At 30.5% G+C, this 26266-nt stretch overlaps 1 protein-coding gene across 1 annotated transcript; it reads left to right on the top strand.

The window, feature by feature from the left end:
• Positions 1-17969: 17969 nt before the first annotated feature.
• LOC126676350 (uncharacterized protein At3g28850) lies at positions 17970-19587 on the top strand. The gene has a single exon (XM_050370535.2). The coding sequence runs from the start codon at positions 18074-18076 to the stop codon at positions 19340-19342; it is 1269 nt and encodes a 422-aa protein (XP_050226492.1). The 5' UTR covers positions 17970-18073; the 3' UTR covers positions 19343-19587.
• The last annotated feature ends 6679 nt before the right edge of the window (positions 19588-26266 follow it).

The following is a 26266-nucleotide window of genomic DNA, read 5'->3' as shown; positions in this document are numbered from 1 at the left end:
AATAAGTATAAAGTCTAAGAGCTTATATTAAAGAATTATATAAGCTATAGACGCAGAATAAGAAGAGAAAACATAGGTTGCGATTAGTGTGTATCGATATTAAGAATAACATGGAAATGTTTTATCGATACGTGCAACAGTACATTTGACTTTACCTAGCTATGATATAAGTAAAGTCACTAATTTAAGCTCAATTGAGATTGAGATAAAATACACTGACAGTGAAGGTGTCAGTAGTAGACAAAATTATAGGAGTGCAAAAGAGTATTGCACGAAAAGAGATAGAGAAGTATAATAGAAATACGCCTCACACGTTTGTTAAACGTGGAAACAAAAGAAGTTAAACTAAAGCCTACCATGATGGTAGTATAAGTTAAATTTGATAAGTGGATTTGCAGAACGTAGTATGAGTACTACTAGTTCTGATGTGGACATGGAGCGAGCGAACACTTTAACTGTTCTTATGAGATATATAAGAACAAGGAGTCAAGCTACTTCTGGATTATTTCTGGAAGTGGTGTTAATGGACAATGAGTCTGTGTGACTAATAGAGGAAGGATACGCACAATGTGTGCGACCAGTGTTATAAATTCTGAGAGAACGTCAGAATTAAGTTAAGATTTCCAAAAGTGAGTGACATTTTGGAAACACTAAAAGTCTTAGATGACATCTAGTTAATCTCAGAAAGATCAATGTGATTAATAAGTGGAAGTAACCAGGATGGTTAAAGAAATTAGTAATTTCTTGAGTTTCGCAGAGGAATGCGAACACTGCTTGCAAGATTTTTTTTTTTAAAAAAAAAAAAAATTTGCATCAGTTATGAAATTCAAACAAGAAAGTGCGAAAGTTGATTAGGCAAATCAACGTGAGATAGGATGTGGGGATTTATAAAGAAATGATTGGCAATAGTGCCAGTGTTAGCACTATTCATAAGATACATAAGACGTATTAAAGAATCAAGTAAAGATATGTTATGATATATAACATAATCGAGTTATAGAAAATGTTTCTCGATGGCTGAAAAAGCGCGAGGTAAATTGTCGATGTATGAGTTGGAATTGACAAAAGTTATAGTCACACTGAAAGTCGAAAGACACTAGTAGTGTGATATAAAGTGCGAACTATTTAAGACGATAAAAGATATTGTGATAGAAGTCGAGAGACACTTCCTGTAGGATAATGTGGACATTACCTACGAACTAAAAGTCAATGGATGTTGATTTTTAGACAGGAAAAGATGCTTGGTAAGTAAAACCAAAAGATTATGATATAAGAAGAATATCATATAGAGATCTTACAACCTAACTGTAAAGAGAAAGTTAGTGAGTTGTATATCAGAGTAGCGCAGTGGAAGTGTGGAGGTTTGCATAAATTATATGCATACTACAATACTGTGCTAGCGACCATTAAGTAAGACATTCAAATTTTGAATAGTCAAGTGTTGGACGTAAGGTTTCAAACCTGAAGAGTCTATTGACAGAATCAAGTATAAGATGAAGTGGAAACACTCTAGTTGAGTATATGATGGAATGTGTGATATAATATATGATGGAGTATATGTGCTAGATGTAGAGAAGCAAAGAAAAGTTTGCGATTTCAGTATTATTGATAAAATACTGAATCAGGACGATAGATTGTGTGAACCAGACATGTATAGTCTGAGTGTCACTATAAAATGTTTTGTTTTAGTACCACAAATAGGTACTATGACATCATAGAAGTGTATCGATATAACGATAAGAAAAGGATAATAGTTAAATGTCCAAAGGACCAGTAAGTCAAACTGGAATGCCAGTGACTGTACTGATTTTGGCAGATATGTCAGATCTAGAATGGAAATGAGAAGAGATGTCAAGGGAATTGTAGTCAAAATACCTAAGTACTAGGAAAGTTTTGACTTAAATGGCTGTGAACAGTATGATGAAGATCATACGTTCCATACTCTCAAGACTTTGCAAATAACGGTAAGTCAATGAGAGTCTAGCCAATATAACTAAAGTCAGTGGATGACTAAAACTTGTGAAAAGTTTTGGAGTAATGATTAATAGATAATATTGTTTGTTGCTCATAAGTAACAAACGACTTAAAAGGGGTAAACTCAATAGTAAGAGTATACACACCTTAAGTGTATAAATGTCTATGGAGTTAGAAAACTCATAAAATAATGCTATCAGAAAGCATTATGAGATCAAAGCAATTGATCTCCTTTGTGTTAAGAGAAGTGAAAGAAAGAGAGGTTATAGAATATATAAATCGTGTAAGTATATACGATTGAATAGTGTGAGCAGATACACTTTGTCGATGGATGAAGTGCATAAATCCATAGAGAAAGGAAAGTGGAAAGAGATAGAGATTGTGTAAGTATAACCTAGGTTATAACAAAATGTGGAGTGTTAACTCCAAGTCATGATAAATCATGACATATAAGAAGATTGCATGAAGATGCAACCGATGAGCTGCCGTTGTGAAAAGTATTTCGTGTATTGTACACGAATACTATAAGGATGGAGCTTAGAATCTACATCTAGTAGAAGTAAGCTTATGCTATATAAGGCATAAGGATCGAGGTATGAAAGATGTTAAGGATTAATAGAGTTGTTTAATAAGTGGCATTAGATTTTAAATTCGAGGACGAATTTTTATAAGGAGGGGAAAATGTAATACCCCGTAATTTTAAGTAATTAATTATGCCACGAGGTCAAATTGGAGTAATCAAAATATTAAAAATAATATTTTGAGGTTTCGAATATTAAAAAAAATATTCGGAAAAACTAAGTTTAATAGTCAAATTAATAGTAAGATTTGACTATTTAAGGTTTTTAAATTAGATCACGGGAAGTGATTTAATAAATTCAGAATACGTAAATTAAATTTAAACGTAAATTTAATTTTTACGTATCCGTAAAAGAATATCGTGATAATACGAGTTTAAAATTTAACTTGGGAATTTAAATTTTAAACAAGGAATATGAACGGAGCTAATAAACGGAAAATACGACTTGGCGTCGTATATAAAAATATATTGATAATTAATATATCAATGTACATCTCTAAATGGAGAGTTTAAGATTTCGGACAAAACCCCGAAATTAAAATGTCGAAACTCGGAAAGCTCGACGAGTTATGGACGAATATAAATTAAGATATATATAAAAATATATAATTAATAATAAAAGAAAAAGAAATTAATAAAAAAATAATAATAAGGCGGTGGAAAGTGGCGGCCAAGTTTGGCAAACATATCGTTTTGATCCTTGAACTTTTTACTTTAATTAGTTTCAGTTATAAACTAATTAAATATTATTAGTTAGTCCAAATTAAAATAAAATAATCCATAAGTCCCGAACGAATAATTTTGGTGTCAATATTCGCGAAATAATTTGACGAAGCTACCGTCAAATTTTTATGGAATTTGGACATAGTAATTTTAATTAAGTGGGACCGATTTGTACCTAATAAATCTTTGGAGATTTATTAAAAATAAAATATAAGTCGGATGCGAATAAAAATTATATTTTTATTCGTTTTATATTTTATTGGATTTTTAGGTAAAGTTTGACGGAATTTGGAATTAGTCTCCGTTTGGGCTACGGACGACTAATTAAAATCAGAGTTAAAGTGCATGATTGAGCTAGTACCAAATGGTACTTTAGCCAAATCAATTCTCTATATATACAAGTGAGGGGCAGCCTCATTACATAAGTCAAATTCATTTGACGTGCTTGCTTAGCAAGCAGAGGGCGCGCGGGACGGTCGCGCGAATTAGGTTTCGCGATTTCGCGTTCGATTTCTCAATTCCGACTCCGATTTCTTCGAAGATCCGCATGTATTTGAGGTAATAACCGCTAATTTAAATTCGGTTATTTATAAATTGGATTATAGTTAATATTATAACGTCGACCGTATCGAATCGATCGAATTCGAATTGGTTTAACGTTTTGATTGCGGATTAGGATTGGATTGTTATTGAATTGGTGTTTTTGAATGTTTCGGAGTGTGGGAAATAGTTTGGTGCGACTCGGAATCAAAGATTCCGGGGTTGCCCGTACTGTGCGGGCGCACAGTATTGAAACTGTGCGAGCGCACAGTAGACTGTGCGGACGCACAGTCCCTACCGTGCGGGCGCACAGTAGGCTAGTGGGGAATAAGATTTGGGCTTTCGCCCTAACTCGGTTCGGTTCGATCTGGTTAGTTCTAATCGATCCGAAAAAAAAAATATAAGTGGACTATCAAAATATGAACTAGGACGTTTGAAAGGTTTAAAAGAACCTATACGTTTGAGGATAGTCGGGTTATTAAAACGATGTGAGGTTTTAATATAACCCTACATTAATCAATGTGATTAATGTTTAAAGTGACTATAAGTTTATACCAAGACTGGTATTACGATTTGAACGAGAAGTTCAACTTCGAGATTAATTTATATGTTCTGTTTATAGAGTCGTCTATAAATAGAAATGGTATTTGAGTCTATCGTTTATACGATAAGACTAGAGTTAGAAATTCAATGTCTAATATTCTTTTGACATTTGAATTTTAATTAGATCCGACGAGTAGTCGATCTAGCGAGCCAAACACCAACGTGTTTGACTGACAAGCTTGTTTGGAGCTTACGTTTTCGAAAATGGGGACGACAGTACTGTGAGTTTTACTTTGTGGTTTTTACTTTTGAATATTTATATTTAAACTGTTTTTAAATAACAAATCGCACTAGTATAATTAACCATGAAAGATCCATTGGAACAAACTTCCTATTGGTTTTCAATAGGACTGTGTGATCACCAGTAGTACGCTAGATACGAGCCTGTGTCTGACATAGAGGTCAGTTAATGTCATTGGGCGTTGGAAGTGCTAGCGACCCTGACTTAACAGTCTGAGGCGGCAGTAACGGTTACGGTCACAGGCAGTACTGTGATGGCAGTTTCACGGTTACGGTCCAGACACCCGGCTTAGACGGCAGTGATTCAGTTCACGGTCTAAGGCCTATATTGTGTAGGTTGAGACCCATACAATAGTCTGTCTTGTAGGGTTTCATCTGGATCGACTAATTGGTAATATTTTACATACACAAATGTTTTATGTATTTGCGATTTAAATATTCAATTGTAAATTGTAGACTCACTCAGAAATATTTATATTTCTGACCCTCCCCAATGTTTACCTTTCAGGTAATCAAGTACGATGTCTGACTTCCACAATAATTCCGGAAGTCAATGTCAGCCATACCTCTAGAGCTGCAAGTAGTCGGGTACTAGGAAGTCTGTCTTTTTATTTACAGCAGTTCAAACTTATTTTGATATACTCTGATTTGAACTACTGTATATGTATATGATTGAAAAGCTGCGTATTTTCTAAAATGCTAGGACCAGGTGTTTGAGTGATACACTGGTTTCATGTGTTTAGCATTTTAGGATTGTATTAGAAACAGAGCAGGTGCGTCAACTGAGATTGATGTTTGCGCTCTGGTTTCTTTAAATACAATCGGGGTTTTACGAACCCAGTTTTCAGAAACGTGTTGTCATTAAACGAGAAGAGGTTTTAACGATATTTTCTGAAAACAGATCATACGTGATATATGATCTTGAATTGCGATCGCGTTTTTAATAAAGGTGTGAAAGTATTTATGCAACGAGGTTGCAAACCTTTTTATATTTTAAAACGCGAAAAATTTATAAAGGTTTTTAGGCTTGCTACGGGTTTCGGAGCAACCACTCCCATTCCCTAGCGCCGGTCGCGATCCATGAATTTGGGTCGTGACAATAATATACCTTACATGTGTATTTTTCCTTTTTAAAAATATTGACTATAATTGAAATTTCAATACGTAATCTTATAATAATGAATTTAACAACTAATACCATTAAGTCAATAAATAAAATAATCTTAAGTAAAAATAAACTTTGTGCACCTTTTGAAGTGAAACTTTTAAAAATTTATTAATTTAGAAAATTCATTAATATAAAACACATAAAAAATTGATGAATGTATAAAACACATAAAAATTTATTAAACATAGAAAGTCTACTGTTATACTGAATATAAAATTGATGAATGTATAATTTAAATTTAAAATACTTAATTTTATTTAAACAATTTATTACTCATAAAAAATTGATAGACTTAGATTTATCACTTAGAATGTGAAATTTTAGATGATAAATTTTTAAAATTGATGGATTTTTAAAATTCATAGATTTTTATAACTTTTAATTTTATCAAATTAGTTATTTAAATCTCTATATGAAACATATGAATTTTAGATATTTAAACTCTATGGAATGACTATTTCATAATTATTGTGGGATAAATATTCTTTAAAGAATATAAGGAATAATTATTTTATTATAAAAAGATAGCTCTTTAATTGTTCATTGTTGAAAATACCTCTTTTCTAAAAAAAAATTATGAATCAAACTTTCAGATTATTAATTTTAGTTTCTTTTCAGTTTCAATTGTAGCAATTTGTTTAAATTAGAATAGAAAAGGATACAGGTATACTTTTCATGTTTGCAATTTTGTATGATAGAAAAACGAATTAGAAGAATATAAAGTAATATGAAAGGCACATTTAAACTGTTTCCACTATAATTTGAATAATGATTACAATTGAAATTTAAAATTGTAAAATGAGCTAAAATTAACAGTTTTGAAAGTTTGAACCATGAAAAAAAAAACTCAAAAAGATGAAATATTTTTGAAAGATCAAATATATCAAGTCTTTTAATATTATATGAGTATTATATTTCACGAATCAATGCATAACCTTAGTGTTATACTTTCTCCTACTTGGGCTTATCATCTAAGCACTTTTGCTACTTGGTCTAATCATCTAAATTAGAGAAAATTAGGAAAAATACTCTCTTTTTGAAAATAATATGATTTCCTACCTCAACAAATAAAAGATAGAGAAAATACCTCACTATCTTAATATATTTATTTTTGTACTCTGACACCTATTTATATTATAATTATACCTACTCTTTATTATTATTTTACTCTAACTATATTATTGGTGATTCATAAGTGACAACTGTCACTTTTTTCCTATTTTTCTCTCTCTCTTTTTCTCTTTCTTCTCCATGGCTTTCTTCTTCTTCTCTGTTCTTTTTTCCGCCATTCTTTTTCTTCATTTTCTTCTTCTTCTTCTTCTTTTTCTTTATTTCTTGTTCATTTTTATTCTCTTCTTCTTCATCGTTAATTCATCGCTCCGTCGTCGTTCCGCCATCATCCCGCCGTCGCTCCGCCGTTTTTCATATTTGATTTTAGCGATTTTCCTCAACTCGTGGTGATTAATACGATTTCTTTCAACTTTCAGATCTAAATAAATTACTCTTTGAATTTTTCCAATTCTAAATCTAAAAATCTGTATTAAAAACGATTTTCTGCACAAAAAATGATTTTCTGCAAAAAAAACAGCTTCTGATTATCATATAAGTATCATCACTGCATTATCATATAAGTATCATAACACTGCTGAGAAAATTGATTTTTTACTAAAAAAACAGTGTCTGATTATCATATGATTAACACTGTATTAACATATCGTTATCATAACATTATATGATTATGATAAGGTTATGATAATCCAAATGTACGATAATGATAATAGTATGATAATGTTTTTATGATAATATAATGATAAGCTTATAACAGTATGATAATATGATCCTTACATGGAAAAAAATTACAGAAATAGTGTCATATGATAATGTTTTCTCATATGATAACGAGATGATAATATTTATGGTACATATATGATAATATCTATGATAATGTATGATAAAATAGTGTCTGATTATCATGTCGTTATCATAACACTAGAGTATGATAATTAGATGATAATGAATTATGATAAGGTTATGATAACTGGATGATAACGTACGTGAAAATAAAATTACAAAAGATTCATGACACCAGTATGATAACCAGATGATAATAAAATAATAAAATTATGATAATAGTATGATAATATGATACCTATATGTAAAAAGATTACAGAAAAATTATGATAATAAGATGATAATGTAAAGATAATAGTATGATAATATGATACATGTATGAAAAAAGTAATTACAAAAGAATTAATGATAACGAGATGATAATGTGAAGATAATAGTATGATAATATGATACATGTATGACAAACAATTACAAAAAATTAATGATAATAAGGTGATAAGGTGAAGATAATAGTATGATAATACGACCTTATTATACTTCATTATCATACTATTTTCTTCACATTATCATCTCGTTATTATAATTTTTATGTAATTCTTTTCATATAGGTATCATATTATCATATTGTTATCATAATTTTATTATTATGTCGTTGTCATAACATTATCATTTAGGTACAATAATACATTATCATCTCGGTATCATATGATTATATTATGATAACGAGATGATAATACAGTGATAACAACATGAAAATCAATTTTTCTTTTGTAGAAAATATTTCTTTATACAGTGTTATGATAACAACATGATAATACAGTGATACTCATATGATAATCAGAGACTGTTTTTTTTTTTATAAAAAATCATTTTTTCTGCAGTGTTATGATAATCATATGATAATCAGATGCTGTTTTTTTTGCAGAAAATCGTTTTTTGTGTAGAAAGTCGTTTTTTTTCATCATAACATCGTTTTTCATGCAGATTTTTATATCTAAACTTGAAAAAAAAAATCAAGAGTAATTTATTTAGATCTGAATGTTATAAAAATCGCAATAATCACATGAATTAAAGAAAAGTTTGCTAAAATAAAATATGAAAAAACAATGCAGTGATGGTGGAGCGATGGAGAAACGGCGGCGGAGCGATGAAAGAACGAAGAAGAAAGAAAGAAAATGGAGAAGAGAAAAAATAAAGAAGAAGAAAAAAATTGACGAAGAAGAAGAAGAAGAGGAGAGAGGAGAGAGGAGAGAGAAATAAAAAAGAGAGTCATATAAAAATGACAGCTATTATATGCTAAGAGTAAAAAATTAAAGAAAATGAGGTATAATTATAATATAAACATGCTTTAGAGTAAAAAAATAAAAGCATTAAAATGATGAGGTATTTTCTTTATCTTTTCCTTATTGAGGTAAGAAATCAAATTATTTTAAAAAATAGAGTATTATCCTAATCTTCCCTCTAAATTACATACTAGGCCCATTCTCCATAGCCCAAATTAATCATAGCTTATTTCATAGGCCAAACTGCCTTGTACGGGCCGAGCCCATCCTATTGAAAAAAAATTACACCATTTATAAAACAATTACAAAAAATATTTGTTAACTTTTTTTATTTATAAAAATATCGAATTGACTTAAAATATTTATAAAAATACCAAAAATAAAAAATAATTACATAAATATGGTGATTGTTGTTGGTAGAATATTGGTATACTAAAATTATATCAATATTATACCAAGAGTATACACATCAGTTGATATTGAAATTTTATTAATATTAAATGAAAATTATACCAAAACTACACCACATCTTATACTAAAATTAAACTAACAATATACTAAAATTATACTAATTATATACAAATTCTTTGGTTCAATGCCAATTATAATAAAAATATATATATATAAACGTTTACATACTATCAACTAGAAAATATATAAAAAAATTATTATAAATATACTGAAAGTATAGTGAAATTATACCAATGTTAAACCAAATACTATTTTCAATTTCTTTGGTTCGTAAGTTTTAATATACCGATATTATACTAATATTAAACACACTGTATTTTTGTAAATAATTTTCATTTTTTGGTATTTTTGTAAATATTTTTAAATCAACTTGGTATTTTTATAAATGGAAAAAGTCAATGAGTATTTTTATAAATATTTTCAAAGTTTTAGATATTTTTGTAAGAATCCCTACACTAAAAGAGCATGAATTGGCTAATTCTCTTAACTTTTGAATTATTTATTTCAAGTCTGTAATTTAGTACCATAAGTAGGGGTGAATAAAATATTCGACCGATTATTTTTTTGATCGAACCGATTACTTTCGGTTGGTTTAATTTGGTTAAAATGTAAGTCGGTTTGGTTTTGATTAGTAAGTTTTTAAAAAAAATGTTCAGTTTTAATTTTTATTTTGGAAAATAAATATTAACTTAACCAACTAGATAACCGAGTTTTTCATTTTTATTTTCTTTAATTTTTTAGTTTCTTTGTATTAGTTTTTTCAATTTTAATCAAACCTACTGTTATTTTAATTTCGATTAGGTTTTGATATTATATTTTGGTAGATTTCATTTTGGTAAAATTTTTATTTCGGTTAGTTTCAATTTTGATCTGATCATTTTGAAAAAAAAAATTAGTTCAATTTCAATCGAACCAACTGAATGCTCACCCCTGACCATAAGTGCAAAAACGATGTTAATCAAACTCAAAAATATCGTGATCACCCCTATTCATGAATTGATTATTTTAATAAAATTTCAATAATTTTTAAAAAGTTAAAAAATCATTGATCAACAAATTTGTGATCTAAGCTCAAATGTAGTAGTAATTTTAGATTTAGCAACTACAACTTGTTGAATTAAAGAGCATCTCAAGTGGTTGGTTCAATTGTTTTATAAGTGCTTTTTTTCTCAAATAATTTCAAAAAAAGCTTTTTATAGGATTTACTATTTTTTTACAACATTTATTTTTTCTACTATTCCTTCAAAAAATACATTGCATACCAAGTGTTTTTTTGTAGGCCTAGTTTGATTCTGTTGTTGCTTGTAACTAATAGCCGGTGGCCGATAGTTGTTAACTGATAGACAATAGCTGTTTGGTGAGATATGATCAGTTGTTCCTATTAATATGTTAAATGACCTTAAAGGGTAATAATATTTTTTGTTATTTATGATATTAAAAATAAATTATTTTATATGTAATAAAATAATTATTAGAAATAATATTTAATTTAAAATTATTCTATATAAAAGATTTAAATCATAATCAATTTAAAAAATTATTTAATTAAAGCTGATATAATATAAATTAATTAATTTTATATAATACAAATAATTAAATTTTCTAAATAGTTCGAGGTCTAAAAAATCACCAGTATTAAAAATAAATTCATTAGACACATAAGCGGAATTTTTAAAAAAAACAAAAATAAAAAATTCAACCAAAAAGATGAACTAAACATCTTTTTAAGATAATTTTTTTAAAACTTTATTTTTTATATTAACTTTTGTTTTTCAAATCTGTTTTTATGATTTTCAATTTTTTTATCATTTTATTCATGCACTTAATATTTATTCTATTTTTTTTTGAACTTTTTTTTGATTTTGACCTTTTCATGTTTTTCATCAGTTTTAAAAGCAACACAAAATCGACATAAGATCAACCAACGATCAACAACATTTAATAAACTGGATAATTTAAATGTCCACATTTTTTTACATACTAATTTTCACTTTTTCTACATTTTTTATTTTATTTTTTTCCTTATAATTAATATGTATTTGTTATTTATCATTTATTTATTTTTTAAAGAAATTATGTAAAATGCCATATTTTTTATAAATTTAAAGATCATCCTAAATTCAACTAAATATCAGTCTAAAATCAATCAAATATCAACCAAATATTAATGCATTATTTTTCTATTTCATTTTTTTAGTTTATTTCATGTAAAATACCTTTTTTTTGCTAATGTTAAAATTAACCAAATATCAAATGAAATCAATACAAAATCAACATTGTAATATTACAATAATTCACCAATTTGAAAGAGTTTATGGCAGAGAATAATGAGTTTATTGATATTTTCCTATACAACTGATACATATATATAAGGCAAAGCCTTGTACATTGATTGCCTAATATACACAGAATATTCAAAGAGTAATCACAGGGATATTACATATAATTGAGCAATTAAAGGCATATCAAATATTGCCTTATCATCCTCCCTCAAGTTGAGCAGGAGGAAAGCTAATGTTCAACTTGTCTCTGAGAAATAAGAACTTTGGCTTAGAAAGTGCTTTAGTAAAAACATCAGCGATTTGCTCTTCCGTAGAAAGATAATGAACTGTTATTTCCCCTTTTCTTACTTTGTCACGAACATAATGGAAATCAATTTCCAAATGCTTAGACCGAGAATGAAAAATTGGAGTATTGGTGAGATATGTAGCGCTCAAATTATCACACCAAAGCCAAGGAGATGAAGGAATAGGTTGCCCAATTTCTTTCATAAGCGAACATAACCAATGTAACTCTTGAACTGTTGCCGCAAGTGCTCTATATTCAGCCTCTGTTGACGACCGAGACACGGTTCGTTGTTTTCTAGAACCCCAAAAAATGAGATTAGAACCGACAAAAATAGAGTAACCGGTTGTTGACTTGCGATCATCCAAACTACCTGCCCAATCTGAATCACTATAAGCATTAATAGCATTAGACGAGGAGTGTCGAATCATCAAACCATGAGATGCAGTATTCTGCAAATACCGCAGAATTCGTTTTACAGCAGTCCAATGAGAAATGCACGGTGCATGCATAAATTGAGAGACTTTGTTTACACTGTAACAAATATCCGGTCTTGTTAGTTGGAGATACTGTAGACCACCAACAACACTTCGATACAAAGTAGGATCATCAAAAAAGTTGCTATCAGAATTAGATAATTTCATGGATGGACAAGATGGTGTGCTCATACCATTAGCGTCTTGCATTTTGGCACGCTCTAAAAGATCTGAAATATACTTTTTCTGTGTTAACAGAAGTCCATCATTCAACCATTGTGCTTCAACTCCCAAGAAATAATTAAGCAATCCAAGATCTTTAGTGCAAATTTAGATTGTAAGTGTTGAATAACCTCACTGACGAGAGTGGATTTGCTGCCCATTAAAATTAGATCATCCACATAAATGAGACAATAAACAATGTGTGTGCCATGTTGGTAGTGAAAGAGAGAAGAATCAGTTTGGGAACCATGAAAACCAAAACTGATTAATGCATCCGTTAAACATTTGAACCATTGGCGAGGTGCCTGCTTTAGACCGTATAATGACTTATGAAGTTTGCACACATGCCGAGGTAAATGCGGATGGATGAAACCTGGAGGTTGTTCCATGTACACCGTTTCTTCTAATTTTCCATGTAAAAAGGCATTAGAAACATCAAGTTGCCGTACCTCCCATTTATTAGAAACGGCAATGGATAAACATAAACGCACTGTGCTTGGTTTGATCACCGGACTGAATGTATGATCATAATCAACTCCGGGACGTTGATGAAAGCCTTTCGCGACAAGGCGAGCTTTGAATCGATCTAAAGAGCCATCAGAATTTTGTTTCACTCGATAAACCCATTTACAACCAACAATGTTCATGGAAGGGTCATAAGGAACAAGAGACCAGGTGTTGTTTTTGATAAGAGCAGTGTGTTCTTGTTCCATTGCTTCACGCCAAACTGGACTTTTATTTGCAGTTGCAAAATTTTTGGGTTCTGAAATTTTCTGCAACGAAGCATTAAAGATTATGGGTTTGAGTGAATTTGTTTGGGTTCGGGTGATCATTGTGTGCGTATTATGGTCTGGTTTGGGTAAAGGATTTTGTAAAGAAATTGGATTTTGTAGGTAATGTGAGTTTGGATTGGTGGAAGCAGGTATTGTTGGACCACATGTATTACTTGAATTTGAAAAGTTTAGGAATGGTTGTTGGACACGTTGAGAGATAGGAGTGATTTGTGGTTGATCTTTGTTTGAATGGGAAGGAGGAGATATGTGGGGTCTACTTGATGTTGCCAAATCTGTTTCAGAAAGGGGGATATTTGGTAATTGTGGGACATGAATTGTGGCACCTTGCGAGGAGTGATTTGCGGGATCATTATTTGGAAAGTTATTTGACTGGTGATTTGTTGAATAATCTGATTTGGGTCTTGATTTGTGGGAAATTCCAGAATTAGAAAGGAATAAATGATCCGAGAGTTGGTTGCTTGAATTCTTGACACTGATGCTTTTATTCTCTGAGAATGGGAAAATCTGTTCATCAAATAAAACATGACGTGAGATATACAATTTTTTGTTAGAGAAATCATAACAAAGATACCCTTTATGAATTTTACTATACCCAAAAAAGACACAAGGAATTGATTTTGGTGATAATTTATTTGCAGCATACGGCTTTAACCATGGATAACAAAGACATCCAAAAAATTTTAATTCAAAATAATTTGGTTTTGAATTAAATAAACATGAATATGGTGACTTGTTTTCTAATCTTGGAGTAGGTAAACGGTTAATGATATAAACAGCCGTATCAAAAGCTTGTTGCCAATAAAGATTAGGAACATAAGCGTGATTTAACAATGCCAAACCCGTTTCAACAATGTGGCGATGTTTTCGCTCAGCACAACCATTTTGTTCTGGTGTTTTTGGACAAGAACTCCTTTGAGATATACCATTTTCAAATAAATAAGATGTTAAAGCTTGAAATTCACCACCCCAATCTGCTTGAAAAATTTTGATTTTTCGATCAAAAAATTTCTCCACTAAATGCCTGAATTTGATAAAAACATTAAGAACCTCGGATTTATACTTGACAAAAAATATCCAAGAATATTTACTGAAATGATCAAAGAACAAAACATAATATTTATTGCCATCAGTAGATAAAACAGGAGACGGTCCCCATAGATCCGAGCAAATAAGATCTAAAGGGCCTTTAGCTTTAAACTGAGAAACAGGAAAAGGTAATTTGTGTATCTTGCTAACACTACAAGCATGGCATAAAAGACCCAAATTATGACGGCAAAACTGAATAGAGTTTATGGAAATAGCATGTCGAACAGTCCTATGGGAAGCATGACCAAGACGAGCATGCCAGGTAGCCAAAGTAGCTGAATGAGCCTGAATGGAATTCTTGTTGGTATGTTGTGGTGAAAGAGGTATGGTATACAGCCCTCCATTATTCTGGCCTGTAAGAATGACTGCCTTCGTGTGGATATCCTTAATAATAAAATTATTTGGAAAAAATTCAACAGAAACATTATTAGATCTGGCAAAGTTAGAAACAGATAATAAATTGCTACTAGCTGCAGGAACACGAAGAATATTGTCTAATGAAAATAAGGAAGTATTTGAAAGAAAAGAATTTGAGCCAATATGAGAGATTGGAAGAGTTGTACCATTGCTAATTTGAACACCATCACTGCCATTATATTCTGAATGAATTCCAAGATTTTCCATCCCAGAGGTAAGATGATGTGTAGCACCGGTGTCAAGAATCCAAGGCTGAGAGGTTGAAGGAGTTGTTTGGATCATGTTGGCTTGTGGTTTGGGAGAGTGTGAGACATTCTGATTGCGTGGAGACGGGCATTGTTTGAAGTGATGACCGGTTCCGTTACAGTTGTAGCACTGAATCACATAATCATTGCTAGAGGAAGCACCTCGATTGGCACCAGAATAACCATTGTTATTCGAATATAACTGTTGAGGCGAGTTATAATTATTCCGAGAGTAAGAAAAATTATTTCGGCCTCTCCCTCTTCCCCGAGCACCTCGATTGAAATTTCTTGGAGTGAAATTTCGGCTATGTCCATGAGACATAGTTGCGGCATGGGCTGTTGGTGCAACAATATCATTGTTGTTTAAGTCGTTCTCAAGACTAGATTTCTCGCTTAGGAGCAATCCATAAAGCTCATCAATGGTGATATCATCTTGCCTGTTTTCAGAAGAACGAACAAAAGGACGATAAGCACTACCCAAACCATTGATAAGTACCTGAATAAGATCTTCCTCTAAAACAGGATGTTGTAATGCAGCAAGTTGGTCGAAAATTTTCTTTGCACGCTGAAAATATTCAGTAATGGAGTCGTTCTTCTTTTCTAATTTGAAAAGACTGGTTTTCAATGTTCTAACATGAGATTTAGAACCAGATGCATATGTAGATTCAAGCTTTAGCCAAGCGTCTCGAGCTGTTGATGAACCAACAATTTGAGAAATAAAATTCTCAATAATCCAGCTCAAAACCAACTGATCTTGACGAAACCAATTTTGCCAGGATAAATTAACTTCATTATTAATAAGCTTTGGTGGTGGTTCCAAGCTTCCATCAATATGTTTGGCAAGATCATAACCATAAAGTAAGGGTAACAACTGTATTTTCCATAGAAGAAAATTGGTGGAATTTAGTTTTATGGGTAACTGATGTGCTATATTTGGTGGATGTGTAAGTGTATTTGATTGAGAGGTGGTTATCATGGCTGTGTGTGAATTTGCCATTATCAAAGAAAAACGAAAAAAGTTTGGACTGTTAAGTCTCTTACTAGCTTTGATACCATGAAAGAGTTTATGGCAGAGAATAATGAGTTTATTGATATTTTCCTAAACAACTGATACATATATATAAGGCAAAGCCTTGTACATTGATTGCCTAATATACACAGAATATTCAAAGAGTAATCACAGGGATATTACATATAATTGAGCAATTAAAGGCATATCAAATAGGCCTAATCACTCAAAAATCCCTCACCTTTAGACTTTTTTTCAATTCCACCCTGACGTTGAAAAATTGTCAATTTTACCCACTTTTGAATTTTCCGTTTTCAATTGTACCCCAATTTTTTAATTTTTGTTAATTTTTTTACTTAAATGATGAAATCATTCAATTAACTAAGTTTAAAGATGAAATTAAATTCTTTTTTCTTCAAAAAAGTACAAATAAGTCCTTTATTATTAAAAACTAACTAAAAACCATAATCAAATTAACACTATTTTAAATTCTTAATTAATTTAACTAAATTTAAATAAATTTTTAAAACATACAATTAATATATGCTAGACATGTAGGATGTTTTTAATTTTTTTTCCAAGTAAAAAAGACGTTAATTTAATATTTCAGGGTACAATTGAAACACAGAAATGCAAAATAGGGTAAAATTGACAAATTTTCAACGTCAGGGTATAATTGAAAAGGGGCTAAAAGATCGGGGTTTTTTAAGACATTAAGCCTATCAAATATTGCCTTATCAAGCCAAATATTAATGTATCATTTTTCTTTCTAAATTTGATTTTAATTTTTTTAGTTTATTTCATGTATAATATCATTTTTTTCACCAATGTTAAAACCAAACAAATATCAATTGAAGATTAAAATAATATCATCATAAAATTAATTCTGTAACACTACAATAATTCAGCAATCAACCATCATCAACAAATCATGTTGTCGAATTAAAAAAACACAAAAATACACAAACATAGTAAAAATGCAGAAATAAGATAATTTAATTTTATAAAATCACAAAATCATGTTATGTAACATGAAAAGTAGTATTATATTCTTTAAAGATAACTTTTATACATGTTTAATGGTAAAAAAATTATTGTTATATAAATATAATAAGAAAATAAATAAATTGTAGATCTGAAAATGAAAAGGAAAAAAAAACGATAAATTTCATATCTGAAATAAAAATAGAATATAATGATAATAAAAGAAATAAAAATGATAATGGTAACAACGACAATAATAACAAACAAATATAAAAGCTTCGACGGCAAGACGAAAGTGGAAAGGCAAGAAAATAATATATCGTGACTTACAGAGAGATAATGAGAGATAATAATAAAGAGAGAGAAAATCAAAATGAATTATGAAAATTTTAATTTTTCTATGTGTATATATACCATATAAATGAAATACTTTGATATCGATATGTGCATCGTACTTTTACATTATAAAACTATACCAAATATTTTTTTAAAACAAATTAAACCCCTAAAAAGAACCTCAAGTCTAACAAAACTATTGGGCCTTGGGGACAAAATTGGAAACTATACCCAGAAAGTGGGACAAAAGTAGAGTTCAGGCAGAAGTCGAGGATGAAACTAAAGTAATAATCGTAAACCAGAAGGACCATCCGACAAAAGAAAACGTTAAATCTTTTCAAAAAATTCGACCGTTGGGCCCGTAGCAGACACATTAGAGGATGATAACGGTAAAAACATGAAGAAAAAAGACAAAAAAAACTTCCAACTCACCATCACCTCCACTTTTCTCTGTAGAAAAACTGAAAAACAAAACTACCCAACGAGAGAAAAACCAGTCAAAAGAAATGGGCTGTGTTTCTTCTAAATTACTCAAGAAACAACTCCATCAAGACATCATTGTCCACAACAATGGCGGCGGCTTCCCCATTAACCATGTTGTCTCCCTCACTTCCTCCACTTACGGTGCTCTAAAACTCGACATCAGTGAAAAACTTCAACAGCAAGATCACGAACAAGAAGATGAAGCACCCGTTAAAGAAATAGCAGTGGAGAGTAAGAAGAAAGTAGAGGAAAAATCATCGCCGCCCCGTGAACCTACGGAGGTTATTAATACATGGGAGTTAATGGAAGATCTCGAAGAAGGCGGAGGCGGAGGCGGAGGCGGAGGAGGAGTACATAAGAAGAGCCCTAAATCAATTTTGTTTCGTGGGTTTATGCATGATGTTGATGTTAGAAGTCCGTTGAAGTTCTTGAATCAAATTGGCTCTCCAAGAAAGGCTAAAACATTTGGTGGCAAAGAAAATAAAACTAGAAGAGTGTCAGATTTTAGTCCAAGGCCGGTTTTTAAATCAAGTAAGGCGGTTATGAGATTGAGTTATCCGGGGAAAGAGTCTCCGGTAAGGAAGAAAACAGAGATTCTTGGTGGTGGCGGTGGTGGTGGCGGTGGAGGTGGTTGTGGTGGTGATGATTCTGCTATTTCGTCGCGAAGGAGGAGTTTTAGTCCATTGTTTGATCCAGAACTTGTGGCATTATATGAAAGAGAGCTAACTGAAGAAGAGCAGATCAAGAGAATTATCTCTCTAACACCAAAAGCTCATCGAAAGTTCAAAACTTCGCTCGAATCGGAGTCTATCCTTCGTTTATTCGAAGAAAAATGCCCGTCCGGGGGCGATAATGCGGTTGTGATCTACACTACTACATTGAGGGGCATCAGAAAAACCTTTGAAGATTGCAATACAGTGAGGTCTATAATTGAATCATATCATATTCATATGATAGAGAGAGATATATCGATGGATTCGGGTTTAAAGGAGGATCTAAGAAGACTAATGGGCACCAAAGAAGTGAAAGTTCCACTTGTGTTTGTGAAGGGGAGGTTAATTGGAGGGTCTGATCAAGTAGTGAAGCTAGAAGAAGAAGGGATGTTAGGGATTTTGTTTGATGGGATTCCGAAAGGGCTTGCCGGAGGATGCGAAAGATGTGCAGGGATTAGGTTTGTGATGTGTATGGAGTGTAATGGCAGCTGCAAGGTTTTGGATGATGTGCAGAAGAAGATGGTGAAATGTGGTGAGTGCAATGAAAATGGTTTGATACAGTGCCCTATTTGTTGCTAATTTATTGTTATTATTTGAATTTCTTGATTTGTTTGGTATTTGCTAGGTTTGAATTTATTGTGTGAAAACATCTAATTTTGATTCCACTACAAAAAGGATGCACAGAAAAAAAAAATGCTGTGATTTTCGTTTGTTCTGCTTATGGGAAGTGAGGTACTAAAGTGTGTTTTAGGCCTTTCTTGTAAACTAATTTTAGATTGACTTGTTTTTTATTTATTTATGTTAATGAAATACTACTTGGTGAATTCATCTTGTGTTTGTTGATGTAATTTTTGAGTTAAAACTTGTTACACAGTCAAAGAACAGATAGAGACTTGCACACACTTCTTGAACGAAAACAGAAATGCGGAACGGAAAATTTAAACCGTTCAAACCATTTTTTTTATAAGAATAAGTTACGAATATAAAATGTCAGTCTCAAAAGCGTTTACGAAGGAAAAATGGAATTACCGAAACGTAGGAGTTTATAAATTTTCGTACAATATTGCGCGCATATATGTAGTGGTACGTTTAGTCCTTTTCTGTTGACTCTAAATGCTTGAGCTACCTTGTAGAAAGGAAAACAAAATGTAGAACAGAATCAAATGAAAACAAATGGGACAAAAAGATAAGTTATTGCAAATGTATGGGAAGATTACAAGTAATATGCAGAGAAAAGAATGGTCAAAGCTCAAGAAATTTAAACATTTGTATGCACACAAATGATCAACTCAGAGTCTTAGTACAGAACTCATAGCTAAGGCCATTTGTTAATTTTAACAGCATAAACAATATCTCAAAACCAGAAGCATATATCCGAAATAACAGATAAATCAAATGCAAAGAACGAAACTGTTTCTACAAAGCTCCGAGCGACAAATATGAAACTAGTTTTATTTTGATAACTAAACACTAAATACAACAGAAACTTATATCATAATATATAATTATCAACTATTAGAGCAGCCGGAGACTTGACATAATAGGTATAATTAACTATCCGTCAATGAATTGAACCATAGACGTTTGATGTATATATTCTGAAATTGCTGATAATAGTTCTTAGATATTGTAACATTGTGAAAATCAAGTACTTTTGGACCAAGTACTCCTGTTTTTAAAATTATTGTGTCTGCAAAATCTCCATAATCTACTCCATCAGCAATGTAGCATACTACAACCTTTCCTAGTACATATTTCTCATCCACTTCATCTTTATGGCAATTACTATGAATGCAAAAAAAAAATACTATATACACATATAAAACAAATTTGAAACAAGAAAGGAAAATATTTTACCCTGCATATTTTATATAAAAGTTTTGCCAAGTAGTTCGTCTATAAAATTATACTGAACGAACCCATAACCCTGTAGATATTTACTACAATAGAGTGGCAAGTTATGGACACTTAGTAGTTAGGTTCAAAAATAATATATTTTGAACAACCAATCAATTATGATACCTTTATTATTTGTCCATTTCCAAGAAGTATACCAGTCAGAATTGACGACCGGGAGAAGTAGCTGCAACGGTTAGATCACATATTGTCTCGACGTATTAAAATGCACATCTCTTCTGTCTGCACTGGCAATGCGTATCATGACCAGTGACGGAGCCAGGATTTCAACATAGGGAGCGCCAAATTGCAATATGTAATATATGAAGTAGACTATCTTGATTTCGAGAATTAGGTTATCACTCAAACAGTTTATGAAATTGAGTCTTCTATGTGTGGCTAGATTTCTCAAACGTGAAAGTTAAGCATATGACGGTTTTCAAAAGTGAATATAAAAGTTTATGGCCATCAAAGGAAAAGAGACCAATCAATCAAACAAAAGTTTAAAGACTCTCAGAAAAATTAAACTTATTTAGTTTTTATAAATTTTATAAATACTGTAGTGTTCTTTTTAATGCAAAGTTGTTTCAATTTTAATTTATTTGCAATTTTCAGTTACAAAAGCTATCTCTTAGAATTTTAAAGTATATTCCTGGAAAGTTTAGGGACTCTAAATATTATTAACTTTTTTTTATTATCCTTACAATCAGTAACGGAGTCAGGATTTTAATATAAGAAGGGCCAAGTTGCACTATATAATATATGGAATAGATAATTTTAAGAATTAGGAGGAGTTAAATTGTAAAAATATTAAAAAACTTGGTGTTTATTTTAACAATTTTAAAAATTTAGAGAGGGCTATGACACTCCAATGCCTCCTCCTCCCTCCGTCATTGCTTACAATCGCTTGAGTTATCAATCAAAATTATATAATTAAGATTTAACTCTAGTATGGTCAAATATGTCAAAATACTGATTTTCGAAAAATAACAGAAATAGGTTTATAGCACGTCTAGTGGAACTATTAGCTCCAAAACCTCATAGAATTAGTGGAAAAGATGTAGCCGACTCTCATGAAATAGCCGGTGCGCCTGCAAAGGTAGAGCCATAGGTTGTGGAATAAATTGAAAAAAAAAATCTTATCTTACGGTCACACCCAAATTTTTGAGGCAAAACAACCAACACAATGTTCTCCGATAGAAAGTTTTCAAGAAATAGAATGAACGGAAAAGATGTAGTCGATTCTCATGAAGCGGATGGTGCGCCTGCAACAATAGAGCCATAAGTTATGGAACGAATTGAAAATTCAACCATATCTTACGATCACAGCTAAATTTCCGAGGCACAACAACTAACACAATATTCTCCAGTAGAACCTATTACTAGAAAATCATGTAATTTTATGAAAAATCTTTACCTTGTTTTATATAATGTTTTTTAACGTAGCAAAAAAAAATTAAGCGGAACTAGAGAATAACAAAAGGACTACATAGGAGAACATTAAGTACTTAGAGATGACTCAAGCTGCTTCATCAAACGTTATGAATGAGATTATTATAACGTTTAGAGTCAGCTGCTTTCCAGAGGTCATCTTCAAGCTTACCTGCGTTGACCAGCAATCTTGGATGTAGCAGAGTTTCCGATGAACAACTTTTCTCTATTTTCCACTTGTATAAATGAATTGAACATTGATTTGTTCGAGCACACATGCCGATTAACCATAATGTCAATCCATTATTCTTTCGAATTTGATCCAATATGGTTACTTCAAAAACCACAACATGGAGACTTATTTGATTCACATCCCAAGTGATGTCCTTCATTTGTTACCAGTTTTATCACAATGGTTTAAAAATTCCACCTTTGGCCAGAAACTTGCTTATTTGAACTTTGACCCAACTCCATCATATTGGCTTACATAAATATTAAGTTTCCTATCATATGTCTTCTTCAGTTTGAAGTCTAACAATAAGATCCTCTATTTTCATTTTCTTTCACTTATACTTAAGGTAATTCTTGAAGTTTTTTCATATAGGTAAATTTCTTGATAACAACAGCCACTTGAAATGCTTCATTTAAAGTCGTCCCCTCTGCATAAATTTTGTGAATTATAAAATTCCTAAACTTAATTAACCACGGTTTTAGAATCCACCAATTTATGATATAAGAAGCAACTATCATATATTTCTTAGTGGCACCATCCTCAGACTTACAGTTATTGTCTAATGAATCCTATAATTCTTTAGTTGTCGTTTGCATACGGTAACATTAAATAATGGATCACCTAAGTTATTCATAACATAATTGCGACATAAATAATCAGAATTAGCCCACGCATCAACAGCCATGCGAATATTGTCAATGTCATTATTAAATTCGGAGCATCCTACATCAAAAATATAGACTGACCCAAAGTGGTTAGATACAAAAAATCTTTTGTAATTTTTTGAAATTCAGTCTGTTCAATTTCTCCAATTTTCAGCAAGACTCAAAGGAATCAAAACTAGTGCTAACAAGAACATTTAGAACTTGGCCTAAAGTCCCATCATCAAAAAAATTTCAATTTATTTCTATTTTTGAAAACAAAAAGAAACGCATACATTGCAAACTAAACAAGTTACTTATTCAAAATAATTAATGTTCAATATCTTCAAATTGCAAGCAATGGTACCCTACAATTAAATTTGAAACAAAAAAAAATTCTAAATAAAATATAAGTTTTGGTCAGCCAGCAAAATTAAATCTAGAATATAAAACCTGCTCGAAAATTTCAGTCTGCAAAACAGCCTGAAAAGTTATTTGAAACTACACGGAAACTATTTCGAAACTATCACGGGAGCTCGTTTGAAACTGTCGGGAACATGTGTAACTATAAGAAACCTGTTTGAAACTGATTTACAAAAATAAAAAAAAATTATTATAAATCTGCCAGGAAATTCTCTGATAAAAAATGTCCATAATAAATCTGAAGAAAAAAATATTTTAAATTATGTCTGTAAAGGGAAATTAATTCCTCTTTGAATTTTTTTTAACAGTAATTAAAATTATGATAATGTTAAACCTTGCAAAAAAATAGTCAGATAACATATTAACAAAATAGTGATTTGCGAATGATTCGATCCAATCAAAATAGTCATTAGAGATGAAAATCTATTGTAAAATTGTTAGACAAAATAATACGTAAACAGAAAGAAAACTGTAATCATATAAAATTATAATCTTAAATGAATTTGAATCAGAAAACAAACTTGAGTTCTATGTATCACACATTCTTCTTAAAACATATTTGTCTTCATAGATTTATGAAGTGAAACTGCTTCCCATGATAAATCGAGCTACAAAAATATCGTAGTATTATTCTCAACGAATCAAAATATATATCATAATTCTTCAAAAAAATAAATCAAATTTTGGGAAAGGAATAGCTTAAATTTTCCTCGTGTGAAAAGTGTTGAAAACTATGACTATAAATCGTAACTCTTAATTAATTAAAAGATAAAACCGTTATAGTATTAATTAATCGTAACCCCCTCCTTGATTAGGAGATAAAACCGTTATGAAATTAATTAATCATATACCCTCCTTAATTAAGAGATAAAACCTTGACATAATTAATTAATCGTGCTTCTCATTTATTCAGAGACAAAACCATTACAAAATCAATTAAAACCCGCGAAAAAACATTATGAATTACATCAAATTTTATTATTTTCAACCTTCGGTTTAATCCTGGTTCAACCTTTGATCCTTCATCCGGTGTCCTCACCGGTTCGATGACCGGGTCGATTTTGACAACATTGCACACAACATATTTATATTTCTCTCTCTTACACAACACTTTCTTTTTCACTCTCTTACATAATATTTTTTTCTCTCTTATCCACAACATACTTTTTCTCTCTCTTACACAACACTTTTTTTTTCTTATACATAATAGTTATTCTATATCTTTTTAAAATATTTATTATTCTTAACAAATTTCTAACAATAAAATTTAATATATATTTTTTATTTAAATAAATTATCAAATTTTTATTTATTAAATCTGACTACTAAAATTAATAATTACTCTATTTTTAAGAATTAACTTTTTTTATACAATAAAATTATTTTATATACACTTAAATATTCATCAATTTTAATTACACTTCACAAATTAAATAATTAATTTTAATTAAATATATCATTGTATTTTTTATTTATAAGTTTTAATTATATAATTTTAATTTAATTAACAATGAAAAAATTTATTATTTTTTCTCATAAAAAGTATTTATTCTATATATTTTTAAACATTGATCACTTATAATTATATTTTGCATAATAAAATTTTAAAAATAATTTTATATAAATATTTTATCATTTTTTAATTTATAAAATTAGGTATATTTAATTTAAATTATTTATATTTATTGAAATTAAAAATCCGATTCAATCCGGTTGAACCAGTTGAACCGTGAGCTCCCGATGAAGCCGGTTCACTTTCTGGTCCGGTTTTAACAACATTGGTATTAACCTAACCCTAAAGCAATTGCATACCATTTTTGCTCTCTTTCTCTATCTTCATTATGCTTTGTATTTGTAAAACGGAAAAACTTTACTCTTGTTCAATTTTGGCAAAAGGCATAAAAATATTTTTCGGCTTTTTCTTAAAAATACAGATCGGCTCTTTTATTTTTTTGGACACAATTAAGCTCTTGTGCTTTAAAATTTAAACAATTTAATCCTCGTTGTTTCAAAATTGAACAAATAAACCCTTTTAACTTAATTTTTGGACACTTACCCCCTCAGATTTTTAGTAAATATTTTAAACATTAAAAAAATTAAATTTTTTTTCTATATGATTATGAGAGACGGCCATTCATTAATGAGTATTTTTATGGGTTAATGTAAAAAAAAATCACGAACTTTACACGTTCTCTCATTTTAATCACACAGTTTAAATTTTCTCATTTTCATGCACGAACTATCACTTTTTATCATATTCATGCACGGTGTTGAGGTGGCACTCATTCATTGGTGTAAAATGACCTCCACCTCAGCGAATTACACCAATGAAGCTGTGACACCTCAACACGGTGCATGAATTTGAGAAAAAGTGATAGTTCGTGCATGAAAATGAAAAAATTTAAACTGCGTGATTAAAATGAAAAAACATGTAAAGTTTGTGAATTTTTATGACATTAACCTTATTTTTAATGGTGTTGGACGAAAAGAGTTATTTGTTCTATTTGAAAACAAAAAATAAAAGGGTTTATTTGTATTTTTGTGAAAACTACAAGAGTTTGTTTTGTATCTTTTGCCTTCATTTTTTTAAAGAAAAGACTCTACATTTCAACTTGAATAAAAAGCTTTTCGTTTTGAAGTTATTTTATTTACATGAAAGACCACCATTCGGATCTTATGAACGGAAGGTCTTGCAATTTATTTCTTTATAAGTTTTAAAGTTGAATTAAAATTTCTTTGTTGTGGTTTTTTGTTATTTACATGAGTAAAAGAATACCGTTCGAATCCCATAAACGGATCTCATGGACGGAAGGTTTTACAATGTACTTTCTTTACAAGATCTAACTTGAATTTGTGTCATTTACATGAGCAAAAGATCTT

Source organism: Mercurialis annua, linkage group LG4, assembly GCF_937616625.2.
Source record: "Mercurialis annua linkage group LG4, ddMerAnnu1.2, whole genome shotgun sequence".
Classification (NCBI taxonomy): domain Eukaryota; kingdom Viridiplantae; phylum Streptophyta; class Magnoliopsida; order Malpighiales; family Euphorbiaceae; genus Mercurialis; species Mercurialis annua.
Note: the sequence above shows the minus strand (reverse complement) of the source record. Positions and strands in the feature narration are given on the sequence as shown.